Source organism: Poecilia latipinna, unplaced genomic scaffold (assembly GCF_001443285.1).
Source record: "Poecilia latipinna isolate Pla-1442-1.1 unplaced genomic scaffold, P_latipinna-1.0 Scaffold679, whole genome shotgun sequence".
NCBI lineage: Eukaryota > Metazoa > Chordata > Actinopteri > Cyprinodontiformes > Poeciliidae > Poecilia > Poecilia latipinna.
Window position 1 is genome coordinate 213696 of NW_015113295.1, and position 13227 is coordinate 226922.

General features: G+C 36.8%; 1 protein-coding gene across 1 annotated transcript in view; it reads left to right on the top strand.

The window, feature by feature from the left end:
• The window catches only part of grin2da (glutamate receptor, ionotropic, N-methyl D-aspartate 2D, a), a 187120-nt gene that overhangs the window by 145036 nt on the left and 28857 nt on the right, over positions 1–13227 (top strand). Inside the window, exons 10-11 of the mRNA XM_015044502.1 lie at positions 4512–4665; positions 11898–12023. Coding sequence (XP_014899988.1) covers positions 4512–4665; positions 11898–12023 — 280 coding nt within the window. The remainder of the gene's footprint in view (positions 1–4511; positions 4666–11897; positions 12024–13227) is intronic.

The window sequence follows — 13227 nt, forward strand, 5'->3', positions numbered from 1 at the left end:
CTATGACTGAGTTAATAGCTCAGTGAATTGAGCTTTTAGAACCATTTAGCCAAGCTTGTATTTTAAGCTGCCAAAAGCCATAAATGGCAATCTGACACCTACCACTTGCTGCTATACAAACACTAGGACTTTTCCCGTGTCACAATGGCCACCTAGATATTTTAAGGTGGACACACATTTATATAAAAATCTTGACCAAACAGTTTGATCATTTGGAATTTGTTAGCAAGCTACAACAAAGTTTGCACCTCCTGTCCGCCTGGATGTTTTTGCTTATTTTAATAGTACTCAGTTCTTAAAATGTCCTGAGTAAATATTTTTGCCCATTTATCCATAACAACTGGAACTTTCAATATCTAGCAAATTATTTTCACAATTTACCATCTAATAAAAAGAGTGCCCCTTAGATTCATTTCACTGCCTGTTATGGCAGGTGTGAAATTACCGTAACAACCCGATATTGGGTGGAAAGTGCAACATCTCCCCTTTCATAATCCTTTCTAATTTTTCAGATAGCACAAAGTGTGGCCGAATTACAATACTGCAACTTTACAAAAAGACACGTTGATAGGCAACAGGTTCTGTGAAACTGCAGTACTGCCCACGTTCTCAGTCCACTGAACCTACGAATGGTTGTAAACAGCATAATAAAGAAGCATGTTGTAACTTTGTGGTAAAGGTGCAGTATCAGAATGATTGGGAAATTCTTAAAGGAACAGAGGCCACTTTCAACGCGTCAGTTGTGAAGTGAAATTTCTCTCTGTTATTTTTGATATATACAGCATTTTTATAACCATTAGAGCTAATAGTTAATACACTGCTATAAAATAGTGCCATGTATCTGGAAAATACACATTGCACCCCTTTAAACTCTTGCCTTTGGTTTTGGTAAAAAAAAAAAATGTTGTTCAGCTGCAAAATATCCAAATATAAATGATCTTTTTATTTTGTGGTCTGTTTTCTTTTGTCAGTTTGTTGATGTCTGAAGCACAAACCAAAAAAGCATTGAAAACATTTAAAGACAAATTAGCAAAATAACGGTTTTATGTATAATTTCTAGGCACTTTTCCACTAGCAGCCTGTCAAAAAGACATAACGTCCTCCAATCTCTTTTGATGAGTCCATGAAAAATCCTAATGATAAACCTGCCTGACATGCAGAAAATACCATTTTAGCATCAACAAAGTGATTCCCCAAGAGCTATTAGTTGACAACTTGGCATATACTACATGATGAACTGAAGGATGATGCATCTCTCACATCACATTCCAGGTCTTGTTTGATTTGGGGTCTGCTTCTTAAAGACATGATTTTCATATACTAGGTAGTATTTTTTTAGACAATACTTTTACTGTAGACTTTATTTCCCAGCTTGCAGTCTTCCGTTTCATTATTTCAATCACACCTTATGTGAGTGCTTTCATAAGCAAGTAAACAAAGTGGACAAGAAATGCCTATCAAAGCAGACCTTGAGAAAGTCTGAAGAACTTTTAATGAAGCTTCACTTTAAAAGATAGTCAGAATCTTTTAAATCTTTTTTTAAATGGAGTGAATGGAGGGTGGCACATATTTTTGAAGAACTGAGACTTTACTTCTCTCTTGGTCAAGGCTTATTAGCTGGAGGTATTGTCCATATGTTTTTTTTTTTTTTTCACTGTTTCAGGGAGTTGTCAGAGATGCAGGTAGTTTATCTTCCTCTGTCGGTGTTTCCGTCTCTCTCTCCATGTCTCCAGCTGTCTCCAGTCTAGCAACTCTCATTAACTCTCTGTAACTCATTAAGTTGCTTAATTGCAGTATCACACAAACATGTGAGCAGGGGCAGCAAGTGTGTTAAAACAACTCATCCCATCCTTTCCTTCTCCACTTCCTGCTGCATGAGCAACACCTTTTAAAAGAATACACTCAAAGCTCTCCTTTTGTATTTTATTTCTATTTCCATCCAGACCTCAGTGTCCTTTTACAGATAGTGAACGCTTCCTTTTAAACCGACAGTTCTGCTATTTCTCATCGTGTTCCTGAGCCCTGCACTTATTCTTCCTGTGTAAGTGCTTTCCAATCAGGCAGTAATTTCCAACATTCTTAATATTTTCTCACCCTACATGCTGAGTCATCCTGGGAGAATCATTGTTGTGCCCAGTATGAAGTCTTTGCTGGAATGAAGCATTTCCTGAACAAAAGTGTCACAGGTGATGCTTTTAGCCATGACTGTATTCAGATATCTAAAACGGCCTACCTGGAAAAAAGAGGATGACTAACAAAGTTTAATTGATTCTGACAAGAAATGATGAAACTATTGAAATGTTATCAAAAGTAGAGTACCTATATGTCCAGGGGTTCCTGTAGCAGTTTCCTCTTAGTTGTCTCCTGATGATTCAGCCAGAAGCAATTGATTTTTTTTTTTAAATTAACTTCATAGGTTTAATCCCTTGCACTTTTTTTTCTGAAGTTGATTGAGTGCCTATTGTTTCTTCTCCATATTGTGTCTCAGCATTCTCTTTGTCACTGAAATGACCGACATGCAATTAAAACTGAAAGAAAGGATCAAATTGTTGAATGCCACTGGAGAAATGTAGATCAAAGTTGGATTTATGATAGTGGTCATTGGACCAAACAGACCTTGTTAAAAGATACTGCAGATCTGTTCCCAAATGTACAAATTTGTACTATCTGTACAAATTAATCCACAATAATAAATTCAGAATTCAACGGACATTTGGCTGTTAGGGGTCAGTTTCTAAGTTTGAAAAATAATGTTTTGACATTTAAAAAATATATATTTTTATAATATTAGAAAAAAATGCTTGGGTTTCTTTAGCTACAGAGGGTTTAGAGTACTGGATCTCCATTTCCACCTATTGCTGTGCAATTATTCAGCTGTATGTGACGGCAACATGAGGGATTCTCCTTAATCCGCTTCAGATTTAATTGGGATTTTATTTTTGATCTTTTGAATTCAACATATCTGCAATTAACACCACCCTGGAATAAACATATTGAAACACTAAACATAATATTAGGAATAAAGGAACATGGTCATCAGGCAAACAACATTTTCCAACCTCTGTGACTACATGCATATATCCACAAATGCACATTAAAAATGTCCCAATATACAAAAATAGGATGGTGCATGAACGCCTCACTGAATATTTTGACATTTGTTCATTGGAAAGATGTGAGCTGGTGATAGATATTTTATATATCTTGGTTCAGGAAACATCTAATTTTAAAATTATCCTCAGCAGCACCAACAGATGTAATCTACACTGATTATTACACAGATATTAGATTCAACAAAGAAGAAGTTAACATGAGTCTCATTGTGAAGAAAGGTTCTCAACAAAATGACATTCTGCTCTGTAGTTTATCATTTACTCTTATTCTGGACAGAACATTCTTTTTTTTTGTATTGTGTCTGAGAAGTGTGATATATTCACTACACTGTCAAATTCTGCAGTAGGAAAGAACCATGCAGACTTCCTAGGAGTTCTTCACTCAAGTTCTTATGAAGTAGGAAATGTCCGGGCCCAAAAGAATGTTGGTATTTTTTTCTTTTTTAAGGGAATAGTAAAGAGCTCAGTCATGCAGTGGGAGCTTGGAGTAAATGCTCCTCCACATCAAAAGGAGAGTGAGTTGAGGTAGTTCTGGCATTTGATCGTGACGTCTGATTCCTCCTGTGTGCCTCACCATTGAGGTTTTCAAGGCGCGTCCTACTGAGAGAAGACCTCAGGGCTGACCCAGAATACACAGGGAGGACTAAATATCCCTTCTGGTCTGTGAACGTATTTCAGTCCCTTAAAAAATGAAGTTGGAGTGTTTCAGTGGAGAGAGGGATGTCTGGGTTTGAGAAATGGAAGAATGTATGGATGGATGTCCATAAGGAACATCCATCCATACATGCAGTATAGGTAGAAAAAAAATATATATATTTGTATACTTACAATGATAAGAGTGTAAAGTAAACTTGTAAGAATTCAAGAAAGTACAGAAACAAGAAAAGTGTCAGTGTCAGTAGAAAGCAAAGAAAAGTTTCAGGACCTAAGAGTATGGTTAAAGGCATCTCAGTGGTGTTGGCTCAGACACTGCAAAGCCTTTATTGTTTCACAGATTCTTTGTGTCAAGCCACAGCAGAGTAATGAACTCCTGGTCAGCATCCAGCTTCTCTAACCTTCACAGTCCCTCAGTTGCCGTCATGCAACTCCTGTTCCCTGCCAGGTGAAACATGACAGAGCCGCGAATTCCCTCATTTCTTCACCTGCTGACCACCTGAGCCACAATTATTGCTGCCAGAGGAGCTTCGAAGAGGAACACAGCTCTGATTTATGTTGAAAGAAAGAAGAGAAATTCAAATCCCAGACTTAGTTCTTTATCAGGGACTATCTTGCAGTATTCTGAGAAAAAACATAAAGCAGCTAATTGTTTTTGTCAAAGATTGATGCGTTTACTCAGTTTAACATGAACTATTTCATCAAAAGTCTTGTCAATTTAATTTCAGGTGTTGTGTTTTCTAGGTTGTATCCAACAGGGCTGACATGGCCATAGGTTCCCTCACCATTAATGAGGAGAGGTCAGAGGTCGTGGAGTTCTCCGTTCCTTTCGTGGAAACCGGCATCAGTGTCATGGTTTCTCGCAGTAACGGCACCGTGTCCCCTTCTGCTTTTCTTGGTAAGCTGCTGTTTAGATTTACCTTCAGGTATCTGGATAAGTCGATTTAATTTAATTATTTCAAATTTTATTTAATTATAAGTGTAATAGTAATGCTTTTGAAAATATATAAATTTGCAAAAATCACATATCTGAATTCTTGAGACCAGAGTGATGACAAAAACATTTGATTAAGCAGCAAAAATTCCACAACTGGTGTTGGACTGTTTCTCTTGAAAAAAGATAAATTCTACAGTTAAACTTAACTTGACCTTGTGATACTTGCAGAAAGCTGACACTCACATCACCTCTTTGCTTCACAGTTCTCACCTCATACTGTTCCAGCACTCTTACATACTGGGAGCCCACATCACAGTGTGTACTGCCCTTGTCTCATCAATTCAAGAACAGTCAAAAGTTTGATGATAAGCTAGTCAAGAAAAATCAACTTCTAATATAATCACCTCACTTGTAAACATTTCAAGAGCATCTATCAATACTTTTCAAACTTTTTTTTGTGTATTTCACAATGTTCATATTTATTTCAAGTACAAACTTATAAAAATTGACAATGCTACCAAAGGTTACCGTAGACTGACGTTACCACAGAACACTGAACTCAGGCGCAAGGCATAAAACAAAGACAGCCTCGAAAGGTAGCACAGTGTCCGTCTCAAACATAAGCTCACAATGCTAAGGTTTATGTGGGGATTTCTTCAACCAGGAAGAAAAAGTCAGAAGATATTTGGTCTGTGAGGCAATGGATTTGGAGACCTAAAACAACGGCACCTTACCCAGGAATTTAAAACAACTCTGGGGAAACCAAGTTTTCCTGTAATTTGCCACAGTAGGAAAATACCAAATCTCAGTTATTTCACCACATCAAGTTAAAAAAATCTACATGTAACATTAAGACTCCAGTGGCCAACGTTATTTAAAGTCACATATAGGAAAATATATTTTGGTTTCTGGTCTTCATTGGGGTCAAAGCTGAGAGTCTCACTTTTCTTCACATGATCAGTCTGTGGTTTGGTTGACAGGGATTAATTGTGCTACAGTAAGTAGCTGCCAAATCTTGGAATGGTTTCTGTCATGCTACTCAAACTTTGAATGCCCATCTGTAGTTAGTTCATGTACAAAATTCAACCTTTTTTTCCAAGCTTTGTTTTTTTCCCAAAATATAACTTTTATGCTACATATATGGTTGGAAGGAAAGTCATACATTTTAAAGGGATGTCCACCTGCTTATCCACAAAAAATAGTGGAAGAAACATTTTTAAAGACCATAGAAATGTATTGGCATTACAGTTTAAGATGTTTGTTTTTCAGACTCACAAGATGTATCTTGAAAATATTCCTGCCAACATCTGGATCTTTTTTGTGTATTTCCCTTGATTGTGTGAATGCCAGTTTAACTGCCTGTCTGGGAGTCACTGCCTTTCCTGGCTCCTCATTTTAGGACCTCACTGCAGTCCAGTATGAAACCAAGCTGTAATTTTACAAAAAAAAATTTATACAAATGTTGCTTACCTAATTATAATAAAAAACATAAAATATGATTAGATGTAGTAAGTATGTAGTAATACTGTTTAAAAAATATATTTTGCTATGTTGTTTTTGTAAGTTTGTTGTAGTGGTGCCAGTTTGGGATGTAAAATCTTTCAGCTGGCTTTTATACTGTTTCAATTTTCAATATTTCCAACTTACTTTGTGCTTTTTTAGCTTTAGATTTCAGCTTCCTCATTTCAAGATACACTTGTTTTATGTGAAGCTCACTTTCAAAACCAGATTTTCTTTTCCGCTACTTCTTTCATTTACTTTCCAGTTCCTTTGTTTTTTTCTTGAAGTATTTCACTGATATAGATAAAGACTGGCAGTATATTACATTTACATTTAAATTTGTCCAATAAATGTTTCTTTTATCTACACTGAAACAGTTGTCACATTTGGGTTCTTAGTCATGCATTAGACTTTGGTCTAGAAAAAAAAAAAAAAAAAAAAACTCCTTTAAACTTTCTTAAAAACAGCAATGCTGGAAAAAAATCAGAAGAGGCAGTTTGCAGCTCAACGGGAATCCGATGTTGTGATGCAGTTGTAGCTGTTGGAAAGGGCTTATTTAGAGAATCTTTGGGAGTATTGACCCGCTATTATTATTGCTCCCTGAGAAAACGCTCTTTTTTTTCCTCTTCCACTTTACAGCCCACTTACACAGGAGGGATTTTTTTAAACGGACAAAAAGAAAAAACAAAAAGGTAGAAGAGAAGATATTAATACACGGCTCAGTGCCATATTAGGGACGTTAGCTGTGGAGAACTTAAATGGATCTAACAAGGGAAGAAGGAGCAGAGCACAAACTAAGATGTTTAAAGAAATAAAAGTTACAAAAGCAATCAATTTACAAATCCAAAAATCTGACCTGATGATCATGAATCTAATGTAAAACCAAACCAGTAACAAAGAGAAACAATAATGGAGGCTATGCAGTTGCTATGCACTAAAAATATGATTATTTTATTTTATTTATTTTTTTGCTTATCTTTAGTAGAGGATGTACGTCTATGAAGGGGGTAAACCAATGAAGACATTTTGCATAATACTGCACATTGCTCTCTGTAACTCCTCAGACATGTAATATGTTTTCACTTCTGACATGCCTTTTGTCTCCCATTTGAGGAGTCTCATTTGTGCGTTTGTTTCTCAAGCCAAAGCTGATGGATGCAGACTTAAAATGTGATTTTTACAGCACTCAAAATGATCTGGCCACTTCCGAGATAACACCTGCTGGGTAACAAATCTTCTAAGATTAATTCCTTACATATCCAGGCATAAAGAGATGGTAAGATGATGGAGGGAGAGAAATGTGGGCAGAGAGAAAGATGAAGAAAATGTTAAAAGGAAAGAAATGAGGCTTCACACAGAAAGAAGGACTCTTGGTACAATATAGATGTAGCACAAAAGAGTAAGCGAGCATGGTTTAATGCCTTTGTTAGAGCGCTTGAGCCATTTTAAATGCTCTCAGATGCTTTAATGTACACAGTGACTGGTTTCTGCTCATATATGTGTGTGAGCTCTGGATGGGCCAGATGAGGCTGTGCCCTGTAGCAAAAACGACTTGTTAACACAGTTCGGTGTCTCAGGCGATTACTTTCTAATCCTTGTGTGAATTTGGTGCACATTTTGCTGCAGTGAGCAGTGCGCATGTCTTTGAGTTGTAAAACAATGCTAGACAGATCTGTACAGCATTGAGTATTTAACATAATTAGGGTAAAACTGCATATCCTAAACTCATTATATCATAGCCTACTGCATGGTAATATGATGATGTGATTTTCTTTGCAAGTAAGGTAATATGGAGGCTGCTGTTGTATTTGCTTTATGTTGGAAAGAACTCCTTCAAAATGCAAAAATTAGCAGCAAAACTCAATAAAATGTTCAGCTTGTTTGTCTTTGTAATGACATTTACATCTCAAAGGTCATGGATCTGACCAAAAATCAGGTTCTCTCCTCATAAACCTGATCTTTTCCTTTACGCCTTAAGTCACCTTAATTCATGCGTTCACAGCTGCAGAAGTACATCAATCTGTCTGTCAGTGGAGATTTAAAAGACAATCTGAAACATGTCACGGTTGGGCAGAGGTGCAGCGCTCCCAAGGCTTTTTTATCTCATTTTCTCCAGTCTACAGGACAGGCAGTGATGCCACACCAAGCTCTGGCCTCATTGGTGCGGTGGTACTTTTGAATGCAATTTGTGACTGCATGCAGTGCTGACAGAATATAACAGGTATGCAAGGCCAGAGAGAATCGAGAGCAAAACGAAACGCAAGAGGTCAATAGCAAAAGAGTCAATCCAGGGAGAAAAAACAAAGCACAGTAAGAACGAGGCGACTTCAGCAAATTGAGTGGGAGGAAGAAAATGACTCATAAAACGCAGGAAGGCATTTAGAAGTTTAGTGAGCAAAGTCATTTCTGTTAAATACGGCTTAATCATCTCCTTGTTAGTATTTAAAGTGATAGAAAATGTAAGCAAGAGTAATTTTCTTGAACTTTATGTAAACAGAAAACATGATTTTTTAAAATCTTTTTTTTTTTTTCAGCCGACTTTTATTTAGAAACTGTTAGTTTTCCTGGATTTTTGCTCATTCTGACGTCAAATACCAGATATTTTAAAATGTCAGTAACAACAGACCTGCATCTGTTTTAGGAGAAATGTACATAATGTTGTGCCAGTTAATCCTTAAAAAAAAACAGAATTTAGTTCAGTTGAAAATGACCTCATTCTTGTCCGACAACCTACTTTCTTTAAAAAGAAAAGGTTAAAAAAAATCAACACAAGTCTTCATCAATTAGCATTTTAACTTTGTTACCACATAGTTCCTGTAAGCGTCCTTCTTTTTTTTCTCTTTACCTTTGCTCCCATGAATTGCATTTTATAATGGCTCAATTCGTAAAACATTCACATATTTTAATGCCTTTGTCATCAGAAACCAGGATGAGTCAGAAATGTTGATTAAAATCTGTCCGTTTAGACTCTGCCTGTGACTGAAGTCACTCTTATCACTCTCCTGTCAGCTCAGATGTTTGTTTTGCTCTTTAAACTGTTAATGCACAGTCCAATACACACAGTAATATGGAAAAACTGCCGGATACTGAAAGTTCAAATAATCATGATGGAAAAAAAAATATCTGATGACTTGAAATATGTTTCGGAGCGTAAAGAAGAAATCTGTTTTTGGCATGTCCTTTTTCTTCACAATGTTTCAGTTTATAAAAGCTAAATTAGCTCCTGACCTCCTATTATTGTCACCATTCTTTTTTTTTTTTAAATAGCTAATTCTAGTTGGTATTGCTACTCCCAGGGCTCAGAGAATGACAGTAATCTGTCTAAATCCCTAATACCGACTGTGAACATGCTGCCACGCAAAACAAATACATGATGCCGTTGCTTTTTTAGCACCTGCTGCCAACCTGTCCTTGAGGTAGGACAAATAAACCTCATTAACCCCAATCTTAACCACGTGTGTTTCAGTGGCACTGAAACCAGTCTGGCTGGTACCTGACCTCAACCAGGTGTAGGTATTACAAAGAGCAGCTTTGAAACAGGGAATTTATCTTCTGTTGATGAGCTTTGCTTCGGTATGGATTTAAAATTAGACCACTGTTGTCCCAAAAGCAAACATAACTGTTGGAGACCAAACTGTGGGGCTTGCTGAGAGGCAGCTGGCCCTGAATGGGGGCAAAAACAATAAAGCCCCTCGCATATTAACTCAAGGCTGACATCACTTTCAAAACAACGCTGCTTCTTTTTACGCCTCTCACCCAAAAGACTATAAGAAAATAAATATCATGCAACCTTCAGGATTTTCAGGGCACAAAGTAATTATTTACAATCTTCCTCTGTCGAAGCAATTTTGATTTACCCACAGGTGTACAGCACACGTGACTGAATTAAAAACTACACATTGTGAAAAACAACTATAAACAGGTTCCTCTTGCTCCGAGTTAATGAAACACCTCTCGTGCAGACACTAGCAAGTCAGTAGCTTTAAGTGCTTAGGATTTCACTTTATTAGTAGAACCTCCAGAAACATTAAAATTAAATACTTGTAAGTGTTAAGGAACACTAATTCAAAGCAAATAGGCTCTTTCAGTTTTTTATTTGTTTTTTTCTGACAATGCATTTTCCTACAATCCAATAAAATCATTTCTTATTTTTTGTAAATCATGTGCAGCAAAGTAATGACGGTTTCTACTCTTGCGGTATGAAAAATCTCGGTAGAACTATAAAGCAGTGCCTCAGCCCTCATGGCACACATTTTGGCAGCTCACGCAGCCTTAAAAGCATATTAGCCCTGCCAGGCAGCGAGTTTAATGGATAAATCCTGAGAGTCTCCACCTGCTCCCTCACTGTACATCTCTGCAGGGAAGCCTCGGCTAAAAGCCCGGTATGTAAACAGAGCTTGTAGCTCTTTGGTATGCCTGCACAATGTCGACTTTGATTTAGCATCTTCACCTGTAAGGTGGAGATGAATCAACCCAGCAGCTCTGCTTTTCTCTCCAGTGTAGTTTGATTAGCAGTACGCCTGCTAGCACTGTTGATCTCAGTCTGTGTTGCACAGTGGAAAATCTCAGATGGATCTTTTGGTTTCCACTGCCAACAGTTTCGCTCTTCCTCGCTTTGTGAAAAGGAAATAAGCTTTTTTTTTTTGTGCTGTAGTTTTCAGGTTTTACATTTCTTTCTATAGAGGTAAATATAACACTAAAAATATTCTTGACATTAACACAACCTGATGTAGTTGATATTCCTTACATAAATATGTCTGTCAAAAAAAGTAGCACTGATATAACGTGACAAGGATACAATGTATTGTTTACTCGCCAAGAAAGCCTTCCCATGTTTATGAGCCAACGCTCCCTGTGCTGTTTCCTACTGTAAACTGTATGGTTTCCTAACTTTGTGCTGGTCTTTGTAAAATTATCAACACCTACAGTTATGCATTTAATAAAAAGTAAGTAAGAATTTCTCCAAAGTAAAGGATTCCACAATCCAAGTCCATATTTTAGGCTAATAAATATAGTATGGTTACTCTGGAAAGCTGGCTTCTTGTTGAGAGATGGTTCAAAAATTGACAATAATCATGAACAGCTAAACACTGCAAAAAAAAATCACTTTTACTTGGTAAAAAACGTCTTTAAATCTGTTCTTGCATCTATTGGAAGGCAATACTCATAACAGTAGAACATTAAATTTCTTTTTAATTTACCTAAAGCCCTTCATGTGCACAGTATGACATTGAAAATGAATATTTTACCAAAAATACATAAAATCTGAAAGTTTAAGTCATTAGATTGTTCATTATAGACTCAAACTAAATGCGCATGGCTAAAAAGGCAACAGAAAAGACAAATCTTTCCTCTTGCTTTCTGTTCACCTCTTCGCCATTTTCAGTGTTTTTTGTGGACAAGATCCAATATTTTTCTCCTTACAAAATATTAGGCTTACAATAAGTTAAAAAATTAGCATTTGACTGTCTTTATAGATACAAACAGCCCCATCACAGATAAAAACAATACTGCTAAAGTTAAAGCCAGTAGAAGGCCCAGAACTCTTTTTTTTTTTCTCTCTCTTCCTTTTCTTGTCCACCATCCATTCAAGTTCATGTTTGATATTGTCGGGCTTTGTGGATGACGGACACCTTTCTATAACTCTATCTGATGTTTGCATGGGCGTCTGTGTGTTTCTCTGTGCGTTGCAGAGCCCTACAGCCCGGCGGTGTGGGTGATGATGTTTGTGATGTGCCTGTCAGTGGTGGCTGTCACCGTCTTCATCTTTGAGTTCTTCAGCCCCGTGGGATACAACCGTAGCCTGCAGAGCGCCAAGAGTAAGAGATGGAGTCCCTCCAGCTTTAGCATGCCAATCAAGCCACCGCCACTGCTCATGTCACGCCATTATTACCAACTTGTCAATTTGTCAGTTAAGTAAGCGAGGGGGGGCTGATTTGAGGAGGACGTTTGCACAAATTATGCAAAGCGTCCTATTTTTCTTAATTTTTTTTATTTATTTATTTGACTGCACAAGTCAAAGCAATCACTCCACAGTATGCCTCATTTATATGTTATAAAGCAAACACTGACAATGCAGTGATGGATGGTTTTGACATTTTTCTGCCACTTATCAGTTTATGATTTAGTCCAACTTTTTGCTGACTGCCATTCTGTCCAGCCATATTCATTTTACTTGATTATCCAGAGATGTTTCTCATTATATGTTATTTGATTGACACACGTTGTAAAAAACAATTTCAGCATGACAGGCCAAAGGCAGTTTAGATTCTCCTTCTGCATTAAACCTTCTTGAGTTTAACCTTCAGTAGCAAACATTTTATTTCCCATCTAAGATTTGTTTTTGGTCGTAATAACAGAACTATATCACTATAAATGTAGAATAGCAAAGATCAAATATTCAGCTTGCCATCTCTGTTCAACCACATATCCTTTAGATATCACTTTTGAACTTTTGAATTAGTTAGGTCCACTTTCTGTTCAGATTCTTACATTTACATTTACTTGAATAACATTCTGTCCAGAACCAATATTGAAAAACCACATATTTAAATGTCCAAGTCCAACAACAAGTCTAAAAATGTCTTTTTTCTGCTGTTTGGTGAAAGTTCCTCGACTACTTTATTACAACTGGCCCAAAGAAATGCATACTTTAACAGGATAAAACCTCCAAATAAGTGTTTGGAGAATCCTTATTGTAAAAGGTTTGGCTGTGTTTCCAGTGGACATTTTTTTAGAACGTTGAATCCCTGCAGTAAATTCAAACCAGACACACCAGCAGCACCAGACGATAGTGTTTATGTAGGTTTTTTTTTTTTTTTTTTTCCTTGAACACTACATGTTATTTAACATCATCTTTGACGTATTTGTTATTCATGTTTTGTTAGCAAAATTGATAAGATATAATATTTTCATGTGGTACCAGGAAATCAATCTGTATTAAATACTCAGGGGTTGTATCCAGTCAGCAAATGTATAGAATTGATTTCAGTAGCTTCCAGGTCTGAAAAAGCAGTAAAATAC